The sequence below is a fragment of the Cervus elaphus genome, chromosome 16 (genome assembly GCF_910594005.1).
Source record: "Cervus elaphus chromosome 16, mCerEla1.1, whole genome shotgun sequence".
In the NCBI taxonomy this organism is placed as follows: Eukaryota; Metazoa; Chordata; class Mammalia; order Artiodactyla; family Cervidae; genus Cervus; species Cervus elaphus.
The window spans coordinates 2,975,790-2,998,155 of NC_057830.1; the positions used below are offsets into that span (position 1 = coordinate 2,975,790).

Genomic DNA, 22,366 nt, shown 5'->3' on the forward strand with positions numbered 1-22,366 from the left:
TGAATTTAAAAAAAGAACTAGAGAATGGAATAAATGGTCACCGGACACATACGCAGAAATGTGACCAGATATCCAAATGCGGGTCTGATAAGTGTTTTATAAGCAGGGAGCCGGATCTGGGAAATGGTGTAAGTGGACCTATGCACGTGAGCAGTGTGTTCTTTCTACCTAGCCATAAAACATACATATTTTAAAATGAAAAAACTAGACAGGGTCTTTCTAGGATGGTAGGCAAGTTTATTGTGAATTTAAAGATGTACCTCAGTGGCTTAACAGAAGATTTTATGGTCCCTTTCTCAGCAGTTTTCAGGGGGAGATTTCTTTAAAAGCAAATGTCAGATGACCATTTGAGTGGGTTGGAATGATTGCATTAGTGCTGATACTGAAGAAATCCAAACCCTCATCCTTGTGTGGAAGTGAACTGAGAGGCTTGGAGTCAGATAGGTGCTGTCCCATAGTGACTGTGGTCTGGAGTGAGTTGCTTTAATTACCTGGACCGGTTTGCTCATTAAATAAAATAGGAAGAATCTCATCTGCTTCATGCATTTATTTAGTCATCCAACAGATACTTATTGAGCACTGTTTTGGTTCTCTGTTGCTCCGTAACAAATTATCCCTAAACTTGGTGTCTTAAGACATTATCATTTGATTATATTTCGTGGTTTTGTGGGTTGAGGGTTTGGGTGGGGCTTAGCAGGGTGATTTTCTGCTCTCCACTGCCCAGGTCCCTCGTGGCATCTAGCTGGTGGACCGGCTGGCCTGGAGGGTCCCTAACGCTTCATTCACGCCTCTGCTGCCGTCTTGGAGGATGGCCAGAAAGCCGAGCCTCTGGGATTGCCAACTGGAACACTTGTGTGTGGCTCTGCAGCGTGGCAGCATGAAGGCAGTCACACATTTTGGATGGTGATTCATAATTCCGAGAGGCTCGAGGTGGAAGCTGCCAGTCTCTTAAAGTCTTAAAGCCTGGACCCGGAACCTGGCTTAGTGTGACTTCTGCCATGTTCCTCTGGTCGTGGTAGTCACCCCGCGGCCCGGACTTAATAGGAGGCGACAGACTCCGCACCTTTCGGGGGACGGTGTGGAGAGATGAACTGACAGCCCAGCGTCAGCCAGCCCCCCCGCCCCCTCTCTCACGGCCTCTCGTGCTCTGTAAACAGCGGTATCGCTGACCTTGGCGCACTGCGCCTGCGTGCCCACTTGGCCACAGGCCGCCTTTGTCCTGTCTTAGTGTATCCGTAGTCTTTGAAGACTCCTGGCTGCTGCTGCCTGGAGAGAATAAACATGTCTGCAGTCCCTGTGGATCCTGAGTCTTCTTCCAGCTTTCCCAGGCACGCCTTATCTGCCCTGGGTTCAGTGAACCGTGCGAGCGCAAGACAGAGGTCAGAGGATTTACGGCTATCTTAAATCTGCCACGGTGCCATTCTAGGTGCTGGAGATACAACAGGAAACAAAATATACAGAAACTCCTGCCCTCATGGAGCTTACGTTCTGGTGCAGGAGACTGTAACCAAGACAGAAGCATAATTAAATGCTGTGTTAGCAGATGCTATGAGGAAGAATCGAGAAAGGAAGGAATTTGGGGAGTGAGGCTGTGGTGGGACTCGTGGGGCTTATTTTAGGCAGGATGGGCTGGGAAGACTGGATTAGAAGTGACATGTGAGCTCCGACTCGATGGAAGTGGGAGAGCAGCCTCGGGGGATTCTCCAGACAGAGAGAGGTGCAAGCAGATGAGTTTTGGGCTGGGAATTTAGGTGGTGTGTAAGAGAGACGGCAAGAAAGCCGGGGCTGCCGGGACAGAACAGTAAGGGGGGAGCAGGAGGAGAGGAGGTCAGAGAGGCAACGGGGATGCAGGCGGAACAGAGCTGTGGAGGCCGCCGTGGGTTGTGCAGGTCACGTGGGTTCCTGGGACTCGACGCGCTGTAGCTTTTCTTACCAGTGGAACCACCTGTGGCTGGTCCCGGACATGGGCAGTTCTGGGACCCCCTCGTGCTCCTGCCCACCAGCCAGGGCTCCCCCCCCGCCCCTGCTCCCGTGCACGTTCTCCCCCTGATTGGGACAGCTCGCTGAGCACGCAGGACGGCAGGTGACCACGAAGCAGTTATCATCCGCCTGTGCCCTGGTAGCAGCAGTAAGTCACATGGACTCTGTCCTGGTGGTCTGTCTGATGTCTGTGGGCGTGTAAGTGTGTGTGCGCGGCCTGTCTGATGTCTGTGGGCATGTAAGTGTGTGTGCGCGGCCTGTCTGATGTCTGTGGGCGTGTAAGTGTGTGTGCGCGGCCTGTCTGATGTCTGTGGGCGTGTAAGTGTGTGTGCGCGGCCTGTCTGATGTCTGTGGGTGTGTAAGTGTGTGTGCGCGGCCTGTCTGATGTCTGTGGGCGTGTAAGTGTGTGTGCGCGGCCTGTCTGCTGTCTGTGGGCGTGTAAGTGTGTGTGCGCGGCCAGTCTGCTGTCTGTGGGCGTGTAAGTGTGTGTGTGCGGCCTGTCTGATGTCTGTGGGCGTGTAAGTGTGTGTGCGTGGCCTGTCTGATGTCTGTGGGCGTGTAAGTGTGTGTGCGTGGCCTGTCTGCTGTCTGTGGGCGTGTAAGTGTGTGTGTGCGGCCTGTCTGATGTCTGTGAGCATGTAAGTGTGTGTGTGCGGCCTGTCTGATGTCTATGAGCGTGTAAGTGTGTGTGTGTGGCCTGTCTGCTGTCTGTGAGTGTGTAAGTGTGTGTGTGTGGCCAGTCTGATGTCTGTGGGCGTGTAAGTGTGTGTGTGCGGCCTGTCTGATGTCTATGAGTGTGTAAGTGTGTGTGCACGGCCTGTCTGATGTCTGTGGGCGTGTAAGTGTGTGTGCGCGGCCTGTCTGATGTCTGTGAGTGTGTAAGTGTGTGTGTGTGGCCAGTCTGATGTCTGTGGGCGTGTAAGTGTGTGTGTGTGGCCAGTCTGATGTCTGTGGGCGTGTAAGTGTGTGCGTGCAGCCTGTCTGATGTCTGTGGGCATGTGTGTGTGTGTATGTGGCCTGTCTGATGTCTGTGAGTGTGTGTGTGTGTGTGCTCTGTGGGCGATTCTTTTTTAGATTTTTCACTGGAGGACGCCTGCTTTGCAGTGCTGTGTTGATTCCCGCTGCACCGCGTGAGCCAGCCACCAGTGCACATGCATCCTCCCTCCTGAGACTCCGTCCACCCCCACTGACCTCATCTTGCTTTTCCCCTGGATTCAGGGCTCGGGAGCCGAGTTGTAAGCTCAGGTGCCACATGCTGTGGACCTCGCTCTTTTTTGTATTTTTTAAAAAAAATATTCGCTGGACATTATACTCTTAAACTTTCAATTTTTGAGATTTTTTTTTTCTTCATGTATCATCGTGTGCTCTTTGTAGCTTGTGATGTAGTGGAATAAAGTAAAATGGGAAAAAAAGCCAAACCAAAGTTAAAATTGTCTAAAAATTGTGACTCCAGAAATGTCTGCAGTGGGAAAACGGTTTAATTTGTTGGCACAACTGTATTGTGGGAGAATGTTTTTCTTCTTTAACTTTAGAATTCTGTTACTGTTGCTTTAGTATTATTTGTGCAATAGAAATCTTCTTTCTCTAGAGTTGAATTTCTGTTTACATCTATAATTCATGATAGGTTCTTGGTCTGCTTGTTTTGGATTAAAGGTTCAGGACAACCTTGTCATCTGTGTGCCTAAGGAAAAAAAAATTAACATTTAATTTTTAAAGTGGTTTCTGTTTTTAAAAAATGTTACTTTAAAAATGTTTACTTTATCCCCCATTATGAATGTAGTCTATACTTAGTATAAAACATTTTAAAAATTGAGAAAAAATAATTTAAAAAATCATCTATAATCATGCATTTTGGTATGTCTTTTGGGTTTTTAATCATTGCTTTAAAAAAGGTACTTATTAAAGAAAAGCTCAAATACACAGAAAAGGAGAGAGAATAGTACACTGACCCTCTGGTGCTTGTCACTCAGCTCAGCGCTCATAAACTCCTAGCCAACCTTCCTTTATCTGTGCCTTCCTCCCATCTCCCTCTCTCTTTCAAAACTCAAGTGTTTTAAGCAATTCCCAGGCATATTATTTCATCAGATTTTCAGTATGTTTTTTTTTTTCAAAAACAAAACCAAAAATATTTTCACTTCAAAAAGATTAATTCTTAATATTATCAAATAGCCAATTAATGTTCAGATTTCCCTAATTTAAAAATGGTTTTAAACAGTTTGTTCAAATCATGATCAAGACATTGCATTGATAAGTCTCCCCTTTAAAGGTTTTATTTTGGACTAATTTTAGATGTAGAGGACAGATGTGAAATAGTATGAATCGCAGCGTTCCTGTATATCCTTTGTCTGCTTCCCCAGTGTTAATGTTCTCCATGACTGCAGGACCGTCATCAGAACCAGGACATAAACACTGATGCAATCCCGTTACGTGCAGCTTGCATTTGAAAGTTGCCAGTTCTCACTAACGCCCCCTTTCTGGTCCAGGATCCACGTTCCCCTTAATTATCTCATCTTCCTCGTCTCATCTAATCTAGGACAGTTGCTCAGCCGTTGTCCTCTGTGACCTTGACTCCTTTGAAGAGTACTGATCAGGTATTTTGTTACTGTCCTTCAGTCTGGGCTTGTCCGACGTTTCTGTCATGAACAGGTTGAGGTTACACGTTTTTGGTCAGAATAGCACAGACGAGCCAGGTGCATGAAGTCAGTTTGTTCTGGTGAAGGTAGTGGTGGTCCCTTGGCTACGGTGGGGGTCTCCTGGACTTCTCCACAGTCGCGTTACTGTTCTCCATTTGTGATGGTATTTTGGGGGACATGCTTTGAGACTGTGTAAGCGTCTTGTTTTTCATCATACTTTTAAGAATCTTACTGATGATTCGTACCCACAACAGTTACTACTTCCCTGGTGTTTGCTTACTGTTGATTTTCCATCATTCCTTCTGCACTTATTAGCTGTAATTCTCCTGTAAGAAAGGGCTGTCCCTTCTGCAGTTTTTGATTATTCAGCTGTTTATACCCGTTTGAAATCATTCTATAGGTTGATAAGCCATTATTATCACGATTTCTTCTCTTGTTCAGATTGACTCAGGTTTGGCTTTGGGGAACTCCTTCAGATTGATTCCTGTGTCTTTAACATTTCCTGAACACTTCCACACTTGTTAGGGTCACAAGATGTCCTGGACTCTTGTATTTTCCCTCATCCAGTTCTGGAATCAACCATTTCTTTAAGGATCCCTGGTTTCTTTTATTGGAGAATTGTATTTAGGAACCAAGGTCTGAATGACGGGTGTCATCATTACTACTAGGCCTTGGAAGTAGACAGTTTGAAATGTATGTTTACATATATTTATATATGCATACAAAATATATACAGGCATATACTTATCTGTATTTACTTCTATTCATACAAAAGTCCATGGGGGTCACAGAGTCAGACATGACTGAAGTGACTTAGCGCTCACCCACACAAAATATATACACCCGTCTTTACTTCTGTGGCCAGCGCTGTGTGTGAGTGTGTGTGTGAATAAAGGAAGGGAAGTTCGAATGAACTCAGAATCTGTAGAATCGGTATGAATTTGTGAATTCACACTGGCTTTTCCTAACTTTACTAATTATTATTTATTCTACAAGTTCTCTCCTTTTTCTTTGTAATTCATTTGTTGAATAAGTTGGGTCATTTGTCCTTTGTTTCCACATTTTAGATTTTGTTGATTATATTCTTGTAATGTCATTCAACTTGTTTCTCTGCTGACTTTATTTCGAGTAAATTGTTTGTTAGATAAGGTGCATGATCAAATTCAGGTTTAACTTTTTGGCAAGATTACATCATAGGTGGTCTAACAGCAGGTACGTAGTGCTTGATAGTCCTGTTTTTATGATTTACTAGCCATTGATAATTGCCAAATGATGATAATTTAATTTCATTAATCCTTCTTTTATGTAATAGCTATATACTTCTATTAAGAAAAGCTTGTTTTTCATATCTATTCAGTTACTCTGGGGTGTAGTTCATCCAGAAAAGACAAAATAAGAATTCCCTGAAATCTTCCAAAGGTGACTGTGTTCATTTCTCACTGCTGCTATAACAAATCACCAAAACTGGGCTGCCTAGCAGCACAAACTTACCCTGTGCTTCTGGAAGTCAGAAGTTTGAAGTGGGTCTTACCGTGGCAGGGCTGTACTCTTCCTAAAGGCTTTAGGAGAAAATCTACTTCCTCGTCTTTTCCAGCTTCTAGAGGCTGTCTGCATTTCCTGACCCGCGACTCCCATCCACCGTCAAAGCCAGAGATGACTGGTGGGATCTCTTTTGTGTTTCCCTTTCTCACTTTGAAGGATCTTTGTGATTATATTGGGGCCACCTGAATAACCTCTCTGTTTTAAGGTCAGCTGATGAGCAACCTCAGTTCCATTGGCAACTTTTTGCCATGTAATTCGCATAGTCAGAGATTCTGGGGATTAGGATCTGCACATCTTTGGGGGGGGCCATTATTCTGCCTGTCACAGTGACCAGAGGGTTTTTGGTTTTTTTTAATCATCATGAACTCATGATTTTTTTAAAAAAACATTTTTGACATTTTAATTCATTGTCACTATCTTTGATATCCTAATTGTCCTATCTTTTGACAATGAAAAACTTATTCAAGTTGATTCTTGACTTCTTTGGACGTGAACATGTAGTCTTTGATAGAGTCTTTCTTTCTGACATGATGAGATGTCTGAGCTCATATTATATACTCCTGCCCCAGGTCTGGAATCATCCCTTTCTGTAAGGCACACTCTACTGTGACTTAGTCCCCTGGAGGGCTTATTAAGGGCTTCCCAGGTGGCTCAGTGGTAAAGAATCCGCCTGCAAATGAGGGAGACACAGGAGATGTGGGTTCGATCCCTGGGTGAGGAAGATCCCCTGGAGAAGGAAGTGGCAACCCACTCCAGTATTCTTGCCTAGAGAATCCCATGGACAGAGGAGCCGGTGGGCTACAGCCCATGGGGTCGCAAAGGGTCAGATGCGACTTGGCGGCTGGGCACGGAGGGCTCACTGAAGCAGATGCTGGTCCTCCCTCGCTCCAGAGTCTCTGATGTAACCAGTGTGGTTGGGGCCCAGTGGTTGGTGGTGCTGATAACGCTGTTCTGGGGACTACACTTTGAGGACCACTGTTTTAAAGGATGATGGAAGTTTTTTTGTTTTTGTTTTTGGTAAGCGATGGTATTTAGCGACTATAGCCTGCATGCTAGGGAGGGTATTGATTCTTGGTTTTTTCAGTGAAAGGAAAGAAATAATTGAATGTAAGTTCCTATTCATATTTCCAATTCAAATTTAGAATTACAGGTTTTAACTTATTTTATATTTGTGTTTGTTTTCTGAGGCTTGGTTCTTATGATCACAGTAATTACTTATTTAATAAATATGCATGTATTTATACACACGCAGTTTCAGAATAGCAATACAAATATTATTTCCTGCAACATGATTACTAAAAACAGTTGAGGGTTTTTGCAGCAGTTCCTTTGTCATTGGAGAAAGTTCCCACTAGGGGTGTAGAGATTACTCGACTTTTCGTTATTGAAATCATTCCTCTCTGGTTAGCCAGTCAGCTTGATGCACAGTTAAATTCTTTTCCTGTGTCTTGTGCTTTTAGTTTTAGGAGATTCTCATTTAATTTTAAAATACTTACCTAAACATTTACGTGGTTTCACCGTCACATCAGTAAAATGAATCTGCCCTTTCCTCTGTCTTACTCTCTCCTTTTCCTTGTAGGTGGCCGTCACTTGTGATTAAATAAGTGGCAGGGTGCTGTGCATACTGTTTTCTCTTAGGGACCACACCACCCTCCACCTCGCACCCCACCTGAGCGATATATTCGAAAGATTCCTTGAGGGCGGGACTTTGATAGAGTCCTCATCCTTTCCCTTTAAAGCTTCTGTGTGCTCCGCCGCGAGGAGGCACCAGAGAGGATTCCTCTGTTGTAGACATTTGCTATTAGGAGTTAGTGCTTCAGTATTACAGATAGTACGTATTTTGAGATAGTTAAAATTCACACTGTGTACTGTTTGATTTCTGTGTTTTTCCTTAACATTATAACTTGGGCATTTTCCATGTATTGTAAATGTCACTTAAGACAGTTTATTTTTATGATTGTGAAAGTAATACAGACTTAGAGGTTTTAAGAAGCTCAGGAAGATAAACATCCATACAAAGTCGCCCTTAATCCTTCTACTTAGGGATACTGTTATTATTTTGATGTGTTTCCTCAGAGCCTTAAAACTATTTTATGTAAGTGCTTAGAAGACAATCAGCATCATATTACATAGTATCCTGCTTTGTTTTTACTCTTAATTGTGATGTTTTCATACTATGTGCTTTTTTAAAAAAATTATTTTTAATTGGAGGATAATTACCTTACAATATTGTGATGGTTTCTGTCATACATCAGCATGAATCAACCAGAGGTATACATATATCCTGCCCTCTTGAACCGCCCTCCCATCTGCCTCCCCATCCCACCCCACTAGGTGGTCACACGGCACCAGCTCTGGGTTCCCTGCATCATAGAGCAAATTCCCACTGGCTGTCTCTCTTACATATGGTAATGTCTATGTTTCCATACTACCGTATGCTTTTTATAATTCTGTATTGTTAGACATTGAGTTTCTTTGCAGTTGTTTCAGTATTGTAAATAATTTTGTGATAAATGTGTGCACATGAAGCTTTCCCCAAATTTCAGATTATTTTTAAAGTTGGTTTTCCTAAGACTTTAAATAAGGAGGAAGCTCGTGTCTGTTAACTAGATCTGTTTGGCGTCTTTCTTACAACAGTAAGGTAAACAGGTGAAAGATTGTCACCTTGAAACTTGTCAAGCAACTTCCAGTTTTTCTTTTTCTTCTGGTAGGACCTTAGAAATGAAGTTGAGAAATTACGCAATGAAGTGAATGAAAGAGAGAAAGCAGTGGAGGATTGTTACAAGAGTCTGTTGAATGAAAGCAATAAAAAATTGCAGAGTCAAGAGCAAGTGATCAGAAGCCTCAGAGAAAGTGCCGCTCAGAAGGACTTGTTGCTTCAGGTACCACAGCGTTTTCCTTTTTGAATTTACGTATTTTTATTTCAGCATAGGTTTTCTTTGTTGTTGTTACTGTTTTCTAAAAACTCTTTTTCAAAGATGCTTATAAAAAGGTGAGTCTGGCAAAAAAAAGAGGGTGGTCTTCACTGCTATATATCAGAGCACTTTGGAGCTTTCTTTGCGCCATTTGGACCCAACCACCATGGAGGTAAGTTTGGAAAAAAGAAGAGCTCCAAGAAGAGAAGGGACTTATCTTGGGTCACATGACTAGTATTAAAAATTCATTTGGGTTTTTCCATAAGTTCCTTTGGGAAAACTTGGATGAACTTTTTGGCCAGTCCAGTACATGGCAAGGCCTGATTCAGGCCGGCCCACTTTGCCCTGGCGCCCGCCTGCGTCTCTTGGGGTCCTGGCTTTTCACTGTGCCGTGGTCTCTCTCCTCGGTACTTTTCCTCTGTCTGTTCCTTTCTGTCTTGGAGTGTCCTTCTCATTTGATGGTGCAGGGAATTTTTGATTCAGCTCCGAATTACGGGTAGCCATGCTGGAGGGAACATGGGTGTTTCACACCGCTTCCTCCTGAAGGCTCACTGCCATCAGTGAAGAGTGAGAAGGTCTAAACGCCCAAGACCAGGAACATGGGAGTGGTGGAAAGCAACCCAGATGGGAAGGTTGCTGTCTGGGGAGGTGGATGGGCAAATGGTAACTGTTGGTTTGCCTAAAAGTTTCTGGGCGTTTTTCCCACAACTTCCTCCCCTCTGCTTCATGTCTTGGGGATGGAAAGCCAAGCAGGAAGAAGCTGATTAATCCACAGAACCTGGAAGGGCTCAGCGGGCGCTCAGGCTGCCTTTGTTGGCAGGAGATGTGGCCGGGATGCTGGGCAGCTAGGGGACCTCGTGGTCACCAGCAGTGTGTGGGAGGTTTGCTCTATGGATTCCGTGACCAGAGAAGGTCTCGACCCATCTAGAAGAATGTGCACGTCTGGAGATAAATTAACACTAAATGTCAATACATAGTTTAGTTTTGTGAACTAAGTAAACAGAACAAAGCCATGGTTGCTAATTCCAAGAAAAGCAAAAAGTTGAACACGAACGCAGACGTCACTGTGTGAGGCTGGGCTGTGGGCAGTACACGTGTGGCTGAGTCTCCCACGCCCTCTGGGAGGCGCCCCCTGCTGGCGGAGGGGAGGTTTGCAGTGACTGCCGCCGTCCTTGTCTACACCGGGCTGGGTGCTGCTCCCTCGGCTGTAACAGTGCCTGAATGGATTTGTCATTGCCTAATATTGGGGGCTGATGGAAATTATTTAGACGATATTTGGGTATTGTGAAAAAAGTACATCTTCCCTTAAAGAGTTTGGGACCATCTCTTAGTATTTTTTTTCTTGATGAAAACTCGTATGATTTGTTTGTTTCCTTAGAAATTCAATGAAAGAGATTTGGAAGCAGCGCAGCAGAACTGTGGCTCAGTGACGGCGGAGGATCTCGAGTTCAGGAGTGAAGACTTAGTAACAGAAAAGGGCTCTTCTCAGTCACCAGGCAGCAGAAGCATCTTCTCAGAGGTGAGCTCGTCTGAAACTGGACGTTCACATGCAAATTCGTATTCTTTCCTGGCACATGTTTGTTGCCTCCTGATCTAAAGATCCTCCCAGGCCTCCTTACTGATAATTGAGCTGACAGCAGGTAGGGGGAGGGCTTCTCTGTCTTTCCTCCTGACAGACGAGTATCCTTCAGCCAAGTGTTGGTATTTGCACCGCGCAGGAAACCTAGAAACCACAGCTCATTAGAAGACAAGCCTCGTATTTGCCTCCTAGGGTCCACTTCTCAAGAGCTGTGTAATCTCGAGGTAAGAACATTTTCCAGCTGATGTGCGCACAAACGGTGGCCCGGCAGGCCCTTCCTGATCCGGCCCCAGGCTCGCCTTCTCTCCTGTCCCCTCGCGCTCCGTCATCTCTGACGACAGTTCACCTCTTGCAGACGTGTGGAGGCGCCGTGTTTGCCCCGCCCGCGCCCCGTACCACCTCGTCGGCCTGGGCTGCCTCGGCCTTCCCTGCTGACCTGGCGGCTCCCCTGCACGCTCTCGGGCTGCCGCTGAGTCTCACGGCTCGGGGGCTCCTCCCCGGCCTGCCGAGAGCTGCGTCTCTGCATCCTCCCGACCACCGCACTTAGTCCTCGGTTGACTGACGGGAGGCAGGCCCCCCAGGGGAAGGGAACGGCGTCCGTGTCTGAATCCCAGCGCCTGCCCCGTGCCTGGCCCTGTGGCTGTTTGTTGAGTGAATGACTGATGGTGGGTTTGTGGAGATGCATACAGTGTCCTGACTGGAAGCTTGCCTGTAATACGACGAGGGAGCCAGAGATGGGAAAGGAAAGGAGTTTATTGTAGGCCAAGTTTTTTGGGCTTAAGTCTCCTGCCTCTGGATTTCAGTTTTCTTCCTCCTGTAGTCTCAGGACTTCTCCAACTATACAGCCCTGATAAGAAAACTTCTAGGTTAATGGCTAAAAGATTCTCCCCCGTTAGGGACACCCAGAGAGGTTCACAGAGTTACATGAAGAAGAGAGGGAGGAGGGAGATAGAGATGAGCAGGAGGAGAAAAAGGGGGACTCAAGAGGAGAGAGACAGATCTACGCAGCTGTCTGTTCCCAGAGTGTTCTCCGTAGCCCAGTCACCTACAAGGATTCACAGAATTGGATTGGGAAGAGAAGGGGAAAGGAGGAAATAGAGGTGTTCTGAGGTAGAAAACAGAGAGTCAAGATTGGGAGAGAATAATCTTCGGTTTAAAAATAGGGCTTCTCTTCTTTTTTTTTTGTAAGGTTATAGTGTATTGAAAATGAAAATTAAGGAGTAGTAGAGGAGTACTAGAGGACTTTAAAAGAAATAAGAGAAAAAGAAAAATAGAAAATAGAAGAGAAAAAGGAAAGAAAAAAAAGAAGAAAAAAAGAAGAAAAAAAGAAAGAAAAAGAAAAAAAAGAAAAAAAAAGAAAAAAAAAAATTTTTTTTTCCCCCTAATTAAAAAAATCGTAAAAGTCTGTGGAAATGAAAGTTAAGGAGTAATGGGGGAGTAACAGGGGATTTTAAAGGAAAATAAAAGAGAAGAAAGAAAAAAGAAAAAAAAGAAAAAAAGAAAAAAAAAAAAAGAGAGAAAAAAGTAAAATTATATCTAGGAGTTTCTCTGGAGCTGTTGCGGTCAGTGTGGGTTCGGCTCAGTTTCAGATAGCTCCTCGTTCCAGCTTACGCTTCTCGATATCTACAGGCCCCTCCGGTGTAGTCAGTGTTTCCTAGAGGGATTTTAATCTGTTGCACCAGTCCCTTCTGAAGCGGTTCCCTTTGTTTATTTGGCTTCTGTTTGCCGGTCTCTTCAGAGCCTTATTTCCGCCCTGACACAGGCGGGCGGAGGTGGACTCTTATTCAGGTAGCTAGTTCCGTCGCTCTGCGGGGCAGGGAGGGGCTTGCGCTGCCGGGAGGGGCTGGCGCCGCAGGGAGGGGCTGGCGCTATGGGGACGGGCTTGCGCCGCGGGGAGGGGCTGGCGCTGCGGGGAGGGGCTGGCCCTGCGGGGGCGGGCTGGCGCTGCCGGGAGGGGCTGGGGAGGGGCTGACGCTGCTTTCTCCGTCTGCGCTGCTCAGGCTCCCGGCTGTTCTATATGGAGCGCGGCCCGCGCTGCGCGAGGTTCCAGCCCTCGGGTGTTACACAAAAGCGCGGAGCGAAAAGCTGCGCCTGCTCTCTGTGCCTTCCCCGTCAGAGCGGTCCAGGCCGCCAGGGGCTTGGTGGGCGCACTCTCCCCAGGTGTGGCGCACTCACTCCCTTCCGCGGACCCCGTCTCAGTTTCCGCTGGCGCCAGTCGGGCGCGCGCGCCTTCCGCCCTCCGCGTCCCCAGCCCCAGTCCCCGCCCGCGCCAGTCGGGTGCCTGCGCCCTGTGTCTCGCCGCGACCTTCCCCTCCCCCCTGCCTCCGGCGGGGCTGGGCCGGTCCGCAGCCTGCGAGCTCCTCTCTGGACCCTCTCGGTCTCTTTGTTCTGCGAACCGCCGGCAGTGTGTTCGGGCCGGTTAATTTACTCTCTTTCTTTTGGTCTCCCACAGTTCAAGTTGGCAACTCACAGAAGTTCCCTCCGATTGTCCTCAGGGCACTCGGGCCCGGACCCTACCGCAAGCAATGCCGCCTAAGAGCTCCCGGGATGGATCTCCGTCCTTAGCTCTTTTGTCTCACTTTTTATCTTTTATATTTTGTCCTACCTCCTTTCGAAGACAATGGGCTGCTTTTCTGGGCGCCTGATGACCTCAGCTAGCGATCCGAAGTTGTTTTGCGAAGTTTGCTCTGCGTTCAGTTGTTCTTTTGATGAATTTGTAGGAGAGAAAGTGGTCTCCCCGTCCTACTCCTCCGCCATCTTGGCTCCTCTATTGTAGGCCAAGTTTTTTTTTTTAAGCTTGCCTTTGATTAAGTTCAGGCATTCAGAAAACAAGGAATTCGTACACAAACTCGTTCTCTGATGAATGACTCTGATCGTGACTTGTGGTTTTTGTGAAGGATGATTATCACAGTGACAGCTGGCGTGGCCTGGGCACGCCATCAGAAGGGACTCGGGCGCTTGGCTGGAGTGGGCTGCTGCAGGCCTGCTGTCGCTGCTGGGTCTTGGGGAGGCTGGGGGGCCGGGTGCGCGCCAGGGGCTGTTTCATAACTGGCGCAGAGGTGGGTTTAGTGTGTTGGCTCCACTTCTGGCCGCTGCACTGCGTGTCCACCCAGCGTTGGCCCCGGTCTTGGAGGGCACCGTTGCCGGGCCCTGGGAGCTCTTTCTTCGCTCTGAGCACTCGTGATTTTAATTTGCCATTTCTTGAATGAGAGTGTCAGCGTGGACTTGGCCTAGTCCTAGGCCAGGCGTCTGGAGGCCTGGGTTCCTCTCCCGGCTTTGTCTTCCCTTGAGTGGCCGTGGGCAGGTATGGGAGCTGATCTCAGAGGGCTGGTGTGTGATTCTGAGTGGCTCACTGTTCCTTGACATTGACCACATTTAATAGGATATTAAAATGCACAGTCACCCATAATCAGGCACAGTCTGGGGTTTTTTAAGCTTGTAAGAACGTTGAAGTGTAGTTAATGTTCCCTTGTGCTGGTCTCAGGTGTCCAGCAAAGTGACTCAGTGCCACACGTGTGTGCGTGTACATGTCCGTTTACACTTTTATTTGATTTTTTTGTCTGCACTGGGTCTCTGTTGCTGTCTGCGGGCTTCCTCTAGCTGTGGCGAGTGGGGGCTCCTCTCATCCTGGCTGGTGGGCTCCGGAGCGCAGGCTCAGCAGGAGGGGCACACAGGCCTAGTAGCTCCGATCTTCCCAGACCAGGAGTTGAACCCACGTCCCTACATGGGCAGGCAGATTCCTAACCACTGAGCCACTGTGGAAATTCCTATATGTTATTCTTTCTGAGATTCTTGTTCAGTACGGGTTATTACAGGATGTGAGACCCAGTTCCCTGTGTATGCGGCAGGTCCTTGTTCATCTGTTTTAGGTAGTGGAGAGTGTCTGTTGCTCCCAGGTCCAGCTCGTCTTCTCCCCACCGCCCCTTCGGTAGCCACAGCGTTGTTTTTCTGTGTTTGTGAGTCTATTTCTGTTTCTTAAATAAGTTCATTTGTATCGTTTTTTTTTTAAGATTCCACACATGAGTGTTATCATATATTTGTCTCTGACTTGCTTCACTTAGCATGATAATTTCTAGGTCCACCATGTTGCTGCAAATGGCATTATTTCATTCTTTTTATGGCTGAGTAATATTCTATTACATATGTATATACAGCTACACACATGCACACACACACAGCTACACACACACACATATATAGCTACATACATGCACAGACACATATATAGCTACATACATGCACACAGACACACATATACAGCTACACACACATATACAGCTACACACACATATATAGCGATATATACACACACACACACATATACAGCTACACACACACACATATACAGTGACATACATATACACACACACATATACGGTGATATATACACACACAGACATACAGCTACACACACACACACACACATATATAGCTACATACATACACACACACACACACACACACCCCACATCTGGTTACCCCTCAGTTGTTGGACATCCGGCTTGTCTCCGCGTCCCGGCTGCTGTGGGTTGTGCTGCTGGGAACGCTGGGGTGCGTGCATCCTTTCAGGTTAGACTTTTCTCTGGATGTCTGTCCAGGAGTGGGACTGCTGGATCGCATGGCAGCTCTGTTTTTGGTTTTTTAAGGCATCTCCTTACCTTTCTCCCCACTGCCTGCACCAATTTTATACCCCCACTAACAGCATAGGAGGCTTTTTTTCTCCACACTCTCTCCAGCATTTATTATCTGTAGACTTTGTAATGGTGGCCATTCTGATTGGTTTGAGGTCATACCTTATTGTAGTTTTGACTTGCATTTTTCTAACAATTAGTGATATTGAGCATCCTTTCATGAGGCACAGTTTGTTTTGAGATAAGATAGCAGCCATCAGGTTTTTTAGATGGACAGATCGTCACTAATTTGAATATATTTAGTTAAACTTTACTATTTTGAATCATATTTTAGACATGTAAAAAGTGGTGTAAATGTTGAACAAAATGTTTCTAAATTTATTGCACAGGTTGAGTGTTTTAAAATTTCATGTCTCTAGTTTGATCATCTATATCACATTGTTTTCAGTCTTTTGTGCTAATGTTTTCTGTACTTCTTAGAACCACAAGTATAAAGTCATCCCATGGGCATTTCAGTTATATTTTAGATCCTGGTGATGTTTAAATGACTGCAAAAATATGTATTTTAGCAAAGGTTTTAATTCTGTTCTGCAAGAGTAATTGCAAATTGAGGATAAAAGATTATAAATGATCATTTAGGAATTGGAAATTTCTAGGTGTCAGTTTAAGAAATCCCAGCCCTTGCAGCCTACAGTATTTTTCCTCCAGAGAAAGGTGTTCTTTTCAGACTGTAGTTTTTTCTTTGTAGACAATATGGATTTTTTTCTTTTTTTCCTGCTCTGCCCTTGGCTGTTTTGTGTTGATTTTAGAGTTTATTCTCTACCCATTTCTATGAAGAACTTGAAGCTGTCATGATGTCTCCACTGACTCTGGGCAGTCTGTTTTCCTTCTAATCATGTGTGATCCTGAGAATTAATGCTGGATGGTCAGGGAATTGAAGGACAGAGAGTAAAACGCACTGACCATGTTTAACTTGCTGCAGCCAGAGATTTATAGGTTGGCTATTGACATGGTTGGGACATCACTGCTCAATTTCCCGAGTAGTAAAATAAATGTCTTTGTTGCAGAGCTGTGACATAGCTCCTGAAATCGACCAGCCTCTATCTACCAGGCTGCTGAATTGCCCTGATTACCAAGAAGTGAGCCGTTATGCTTACTCTTCACGTGTCTGCCGCCTCTCCAGACTGTGGTCTGGGCATTCCGTGTGTTTCCTCCAAGTCACTGAGGGAACTGGTGGAGCAGACAGTGCCTCAGCTTTGGGGTCGGCGTGTCAGTTCTGCTGCCTGTTAACTCTGTGACCTGGGGCTCCTCATCTCTGACCTCACCTTCCTAATCTGTAAAATGGGGCGTTACCTGCCTGCCTCCTGTGATGATTAGGAACAATGTATGGGTGTCAGTTAAGCTTCTTTTGATGGCAGAGGCTCTAGGATCCAAGGCTGAAGAGTGAGCAGAACAAGAATGAGAGGGAGTGTGCATTGGCAACATCCTGGAGACTCACAGGTGCCAAGGGTCCTGGACTCCAGGGCTCTGTCTGGTATGGAGGGGCAGGGTGGAGGGTGGGGGGCAGGGGCTGGTTACTCCCACTGAGCGGGGGCTCCTTGGGGTCCCCCTCTGGGCACCTGGCCCTCTCCTTCTGTGCCGAGGAGATCCAGTGGTGCGTCAGCTCTGCCCAGGGAGCCGGACGACTTGACTCTAATCGGGCATGATTCAACGCAGGGGAATAGGTGATGGATGAAATGGGACCCAGACGGCTCCAAAGAGTTCATTTGTTTAGCATGGGTGAGTGATTTGCTTCTAGGAAGACGCTGACTCACTCTGACTTCCATTATGCAGATACCACAGGGGTCTCTCCTCTTGAGACTCACACTGGCCCCTGTGTTCCCCTTGTTCCTTTGTAGCGAGCATTTCAGCGCCTGTGGCAGCATGGCCTGCGCGAAGCGCTGTGCCTGGCTCGGGGTGACCCCTTGCCCCTGCAGGTCCGCAGGCCTGTGAGCACGTGGTTGGTCCGCGGGCTCTGGGTGAAGGTGAAGGTGAGTCGGGGTGCCTCGGGGCTGGGGGAGGGCCTCTGTAAGGTGCCGAGGAGGGTGTACCTGGAGAGCGCTGGCTGCTGGAGCGTGGTCTCCAAGGAGGGGGGGCTGTTCCCCCTGGGAGCTCAGGGGGAGAGGTTTCCTGATGCTGTGGAGATGGAAGGCCAGGAAAGGGAGCGCACGTGTGGCCAGCTGGCAGGTGGAGGGTGGGGGCTGAGCCGAGCAGTGACCTGGGAACCTGGGGAAGGTTTGGGAAGGCCGCTGGGAAGGAGCGGAAGGGACCCAGCCGGGCCCCCAGGCCCCGCACCGCAGTGAGCGGTCTTCTGGGGCTTCCACCCAGGCTCAGGGCGGTCAGGGAAGGGCCCCCAGGGTTGGGATTCTTCCCCTGGGTGCGTCCGTCCTACAGCTGGAATCTACCCCATTCACCCACCCAAGGTTCGTATTTACTCACCTTTCTTCCTAGTTCTTCTTGGTTAATTATGTACCTAAGCACACATTCTGGCTGCCAGTTAATAGCTGAGTGGACTCAAAGACGTTACCTGTCCTCTCGGAGAACCAGTTACTCATCTGCACAGTGGGAAGACTGATACACCTCCTGGGGTGGTTGTCACCATTAGAGATGACCTGTGTGGTGGACCCGGCCTAGGACGTGGCAATGGTGACTATGACTGATGCTCATCAAGTGTTTACTCCGCGCTGGGCATCAGCGTGAGAATCTTGTATAGATTAGCTCAGCTCATCTCTTTCACAACCCTGTGAAGTATGTAGAATTATTACCTCTGTTTATAGGTGAGGATATTGAAGTGCAGAGAAGTTGAGTGACTTGTTCAAGTTCACACAGCTAATAAAGTCACATGCTCTTAACCATCCCTGCCTCTCATGGAGGATGCTCAAGGTGTAGAAGGTTTTCTAATTTCCTTTGTCCGTGTTAGCTGACCTTTCATGTGGCTGACAGTGACCGTGTCTCCCTCACCAGGCTCCCAGGGCTTTGCATCCACTGTGGGTCATTCATGGGTGGATTGAAGGGCTCAGGCCCTGGATCCCGGCCGCCTGGGTCCACACTCTGCCTCCCCAGCGTGACTCCAGGCCCCGGTTCCCGCATCACTAAAACAGGGAGAGTGGTAAGGCCTGAGCCCACTGGCTTGTGAGGATTACATGGGAAGATGCTGGAGAGCGCTGAGCACCGTGGCTGACAGCCTCTTGGTCTGGACACCCTGGCGAGTTCCTCCAGGCGCTCCCCGGGGCCCTCTGCGCAGGTGTGTGCGCCTGGGAGCTGGCGCTGGGACTGCGTGCGGAGGCAGTGGGCGCGCCTGAGCCACTGACCTGTGACGTGAGTTACAAAAGGGCCTGATTTTCTAGCGGTGTGGGTGGCTGACTTCTCATGACCAAACAAGCGGGTTAGCGTTCGAAACCTTTCATTGGCAGGGTTGCCTTGACCTTGGTGGTGGTTTTTTTTTTTGTTGAGGTCTGGAAGCATAGCAGCATTCTCCTAGGTCACAGGCCTCCTAACCTTTTTACCCTCTGCATCCCTTTGGTAATCTGCTGAAGCCAAGGCCTTCTTCCCTGGAAAAGTATTTATATGCAGAAAATATGTGCACAGGTTTATAAAGGAAACCAGTTATTTTGAAATTTGATTATCAAAATATAAAAAGTTGGCTGTAAATATAAAAAACTGGTGCTGCTTTAGAGTGGTGAGCAGTGACTGCGGTAGTTTTGAAGTGGGGATAAGAATAAATATTTGAGACACCTGCAGCTTGTACAGAGTAACCGTGTTTCTTTTGCTGACCAAACCTCCGGAGAACACTGTCCTGGACTGCTGAGGTTTGTAGCAGCAGCAGTGATCCTTCAGCTCCCAAATGAGGAAAATGCTAAATCTCAGCTAGAGGTTAGTGGCAGTAAAGATGTGACTTTTCCCCCTCCGTCATGTCTGAGTGTTCATCAGGGTCAGACGCGCTGTCTCAGGACGTTACCTGAGCTTCAGGCGCCAGGCTGAGGCCACGTGAACACACGGACCGTCCGCAGCCCTCTCTCTGCACAGACCAGGTGTCTTCCTGGCATCCAGGAGCACCTAGTCTGCCAGGGGATTTGCACACATTAACTTTACTTCTTTGTTTTTACATTTTCCTCTTACTTTGAAATGGTTTCAGATTTACAAGCAAATTATGAGAATAAAGGGTTTCACCTGTCCTAAGCGGTCTGAGAGCAAGGTGTTCGTGTGGAGCCCGTCGCCCCGAGTAGGCGAGTGAGAGTCCTGTGAGAGGGGCGCGGTCCCGTGCGATGCCCTCGCCCGTCACACCAGGGGCCGAGCGGGACCCGCAGCACCGCCGGCCCTCGGGCTCGTCCGCGTCTCAGCCGCTGGCCCGCGAACACCCTTCCTCGCCGCAGGAGCCCGTTCAGGATCACGTGTGACATTTCAGTCTTTAGATTTGGTCTCTTTGGTGTTCACGGCCCTGAGACTTGGGAAGTGTCCAGGCCAGGCCTCTGGTGGAGCATCCTTCCGGCGGGTCTGCCCGCCGCTTCCTGGTGATAGGACTCCGCCGAGGCCTCTCTGGCGGGGTGTCCCGGAGCGAGGCCGTGTTCCCAGCGTGTGCTCTCCGACGGCACGTGGCTTAGATCTGTCCTGTTTGCGGCCCTGCTGCCTTGGGTGACTGTGAGGGTCGCGTCTGCCTGGCGTCTCGACTATGCAGTTGCTCTGTTCTCCTTTGTAATTAGTCTTTGAGGGGAGGTATTCTGAGTTAGGTAAACACTTTGATCTTCAGCCTTTTGCCCATCAGTTTTAGTCACCTTTTATGGAGGCTGAATCATTTATTACCATGGTGATTCTTCTAACTGTATTATTCCTTCTGCGTTTATTAGTTGTTTTACTATAAAGAAAAGCCTGCTCTTCTTCCCATGTATTAATTTACTCGGCCTTGTGAACACAAATTTCTGTTTTGCTCAGTGGGTTGTGTCTATTACTATCATTGTTTCGATGCTCAAATTGTCCCAGGTTTGGCCTTTTCAAACTGGCTCCTGTAGCCTTTTGACAGTGCTCCATTATTTAAGCACTCCTTGTGTTCTGATGTGGCCGAGTGCTGTAGACGTGGGTTGTTTTTGACTTCTCTTGCATCAGTACTTGAATTGGCCTTTTCCCCTGGGAGCCTTGGTTCCTCCAGCACACAGGTGAACTTTCATCTGCTCTGTAGCTCCATGAAGTGGTGACTCTTTCCCGCCATTTTACAGGAGGCTCTACTAAGTAGCTTCTTGAGGCCCCAGAACTGGTAAGTGCCAGAGCCAAGATCTGAACTGTAAAAGAAGCTTCACATTTGTGGAATTCATAAATCACATGTCCCTTCATAAACGAGGAGCCTGAATCTCACAGAGGCTTGCTAAGCCCGTTGGCTGAGGTCACACAGCTGGGACGTGGCAGAGACCCTCCCCAGATCTCTGTCATGGGCCTGCTCCCGGCGCCTTGAGAGCTGGCTCCCGGACCGCTTCTATTTTAGTCTAAGCCCCTTGTCCCTAACACTTGTCAGGGTTTGGTTGATGAATTTCTTTCCTCGGAAGCCTTCGTGGTGCTGTGGAAACGGCGGCTGCAGCGCTGAGGGGGCGGTTTCGCAGGGGGCCGCCGGCGGCCAGGTGCTCGGTCCGCAGCCGCCCTGTAGCGCGCCCACACGGCCGAGCCCCGCGCTCCGCACGCCCCCGCCGGGGGTGCGGGGCGGCCGTTCCCCACTCCGCCTGCAGGTGGCGCGCTCTGACTGTGGCCTGATCCAGATCCTGGCCCCGGGGATCACCTTTGTTTGGATTTACACGCCAGAGCTGTCCACATATGTTTGCACAGTGTAAGGATGTGCTCTCTCAGAATTCTTCTCTTAATGTCAGATGCCCCTTGTCATTTTCAGGAAAAGCAACAATTAAGCTATGGAGAGCTGATTCAGGTCGTAAAGAAAGAACGGGACATCTATACACATCTGGTAAAGTCTCTGCAGGACTCAGACAGGTAAGGGTTTCCGTTTGGACATGACACGCATACAGAACACGCACATATTTTGAATAAATGCTGGTAGTTTCTCAGGCAGCAAAGACTTCCCACTTTGCTTAGGAAGCTTAACATACTTGGACAGTGATTGCCTCTTTTAAATCAGATATTCCTATTTCCTAGCAAGAGTGGTATGATTTTTTTGGCAACAAATATAGGATAAAAGGGCTTCCCAGGTGGTGCTCGTGGCATTGCAGAAGATGTACGAGACACGCGTTTGATCCCTGGGTCGGGAAGATCCCCTGGAGAAGGAAATGGCAACCCACTCCAGTATTCTTGCCTGGGGAATCCCATGGATGGAGGAGCCTGGTGGGCTGCAGTTCATAGGGTTGCAGAGTCGGACACGATTGAATCGACTTAGCACACACATAGGATAAAAATATTAATACTAATTACTCAGATTTTTACCAAACCTTATTATAGATATAGAAAGTGCCTCCACATGTATTATCTCTTGTAACCCTCACTGCCGCTCTGAGAGGTAAATGATGTTACTGGCCCTGTTTTCCGTAAATAAGGCCATGGGAACTTGGAGAGGTGAGGCAGCCTGTCTGAAGTCACACAGGTGCTGGGTGACGGCAGCGTGTCCCTGTCTTGGCGTGGCCCGTGTCTGCACAGCACTGCCGCGGCGGGGCAAGGCCGCTGACGGCCCGCTGGCGGCCTGGCTCTTGCCTGGGCCGGGTCCAGGCAGCTGACACCCCTGGGTCCCTCTGGGCCCAGCCTGGGCTGGCCCCTGATTTCTCCTGTGCGGAGGTGACCTCTCTGCATGGTGGGATGGTGACTGGTGGAAGGGTATTGACATCTGGGCTTCCTTTCACGGCTGCACAGAATGGATGGGGCAGCGGGTGCACCAGTGGAGGACGATTGGGGTCGGCCCCGGCCGCCAGGGCAGGCTGCAGGCGGGTGGGCGGGGGCTCATGACGTCAGCTTGTCTTCATCTGTTTATGTCTCAAGTTTTCCGTCATAAAAGGTTGAAGAAACTCACCCTTCACCACACCTTGTCTTCTGCCACCAGGGAAGCCCAAGAATACTGGCGTGGGC

The 22,366-nt window shown here is 48.2% G+C and overlaps 1 protein-coding gene across 8 annotated transcripts in view; it reads left to right on the forward strand.

The window, feature by feature from the left end:
- CDK5RAP2 (CDK5 regulatory subunit associated protein 2) overlaps positions 1 to 22,366 on the forward strand; it is a 178,690-nt gene that overhangs the window by 76,156 nt on the left and 80,168 nt on the right. For all 8 annotated transcript variants that reach the window (XM_043870667.1, XM_043870665.1, XM_043870673.1 and 5 more), the window contains 3 exons: positions 8,867 to 9,037; positions 10,449 to 10,589; positions 21,189 to 21,286. In XM_043870667.1, coding sequence (XP_043726602.1) covers positions 8,867 to 9,037; positions 10,449 to 10,589; positions 21,189 to 21,286 — 410 coding nt within the window. The remainder of the gene's footprint in view (positions 1 to 8,866; positions 9,038 to 10,448; positions 10,590 to 21,188; positions 21,287 to 22,366) is intronic.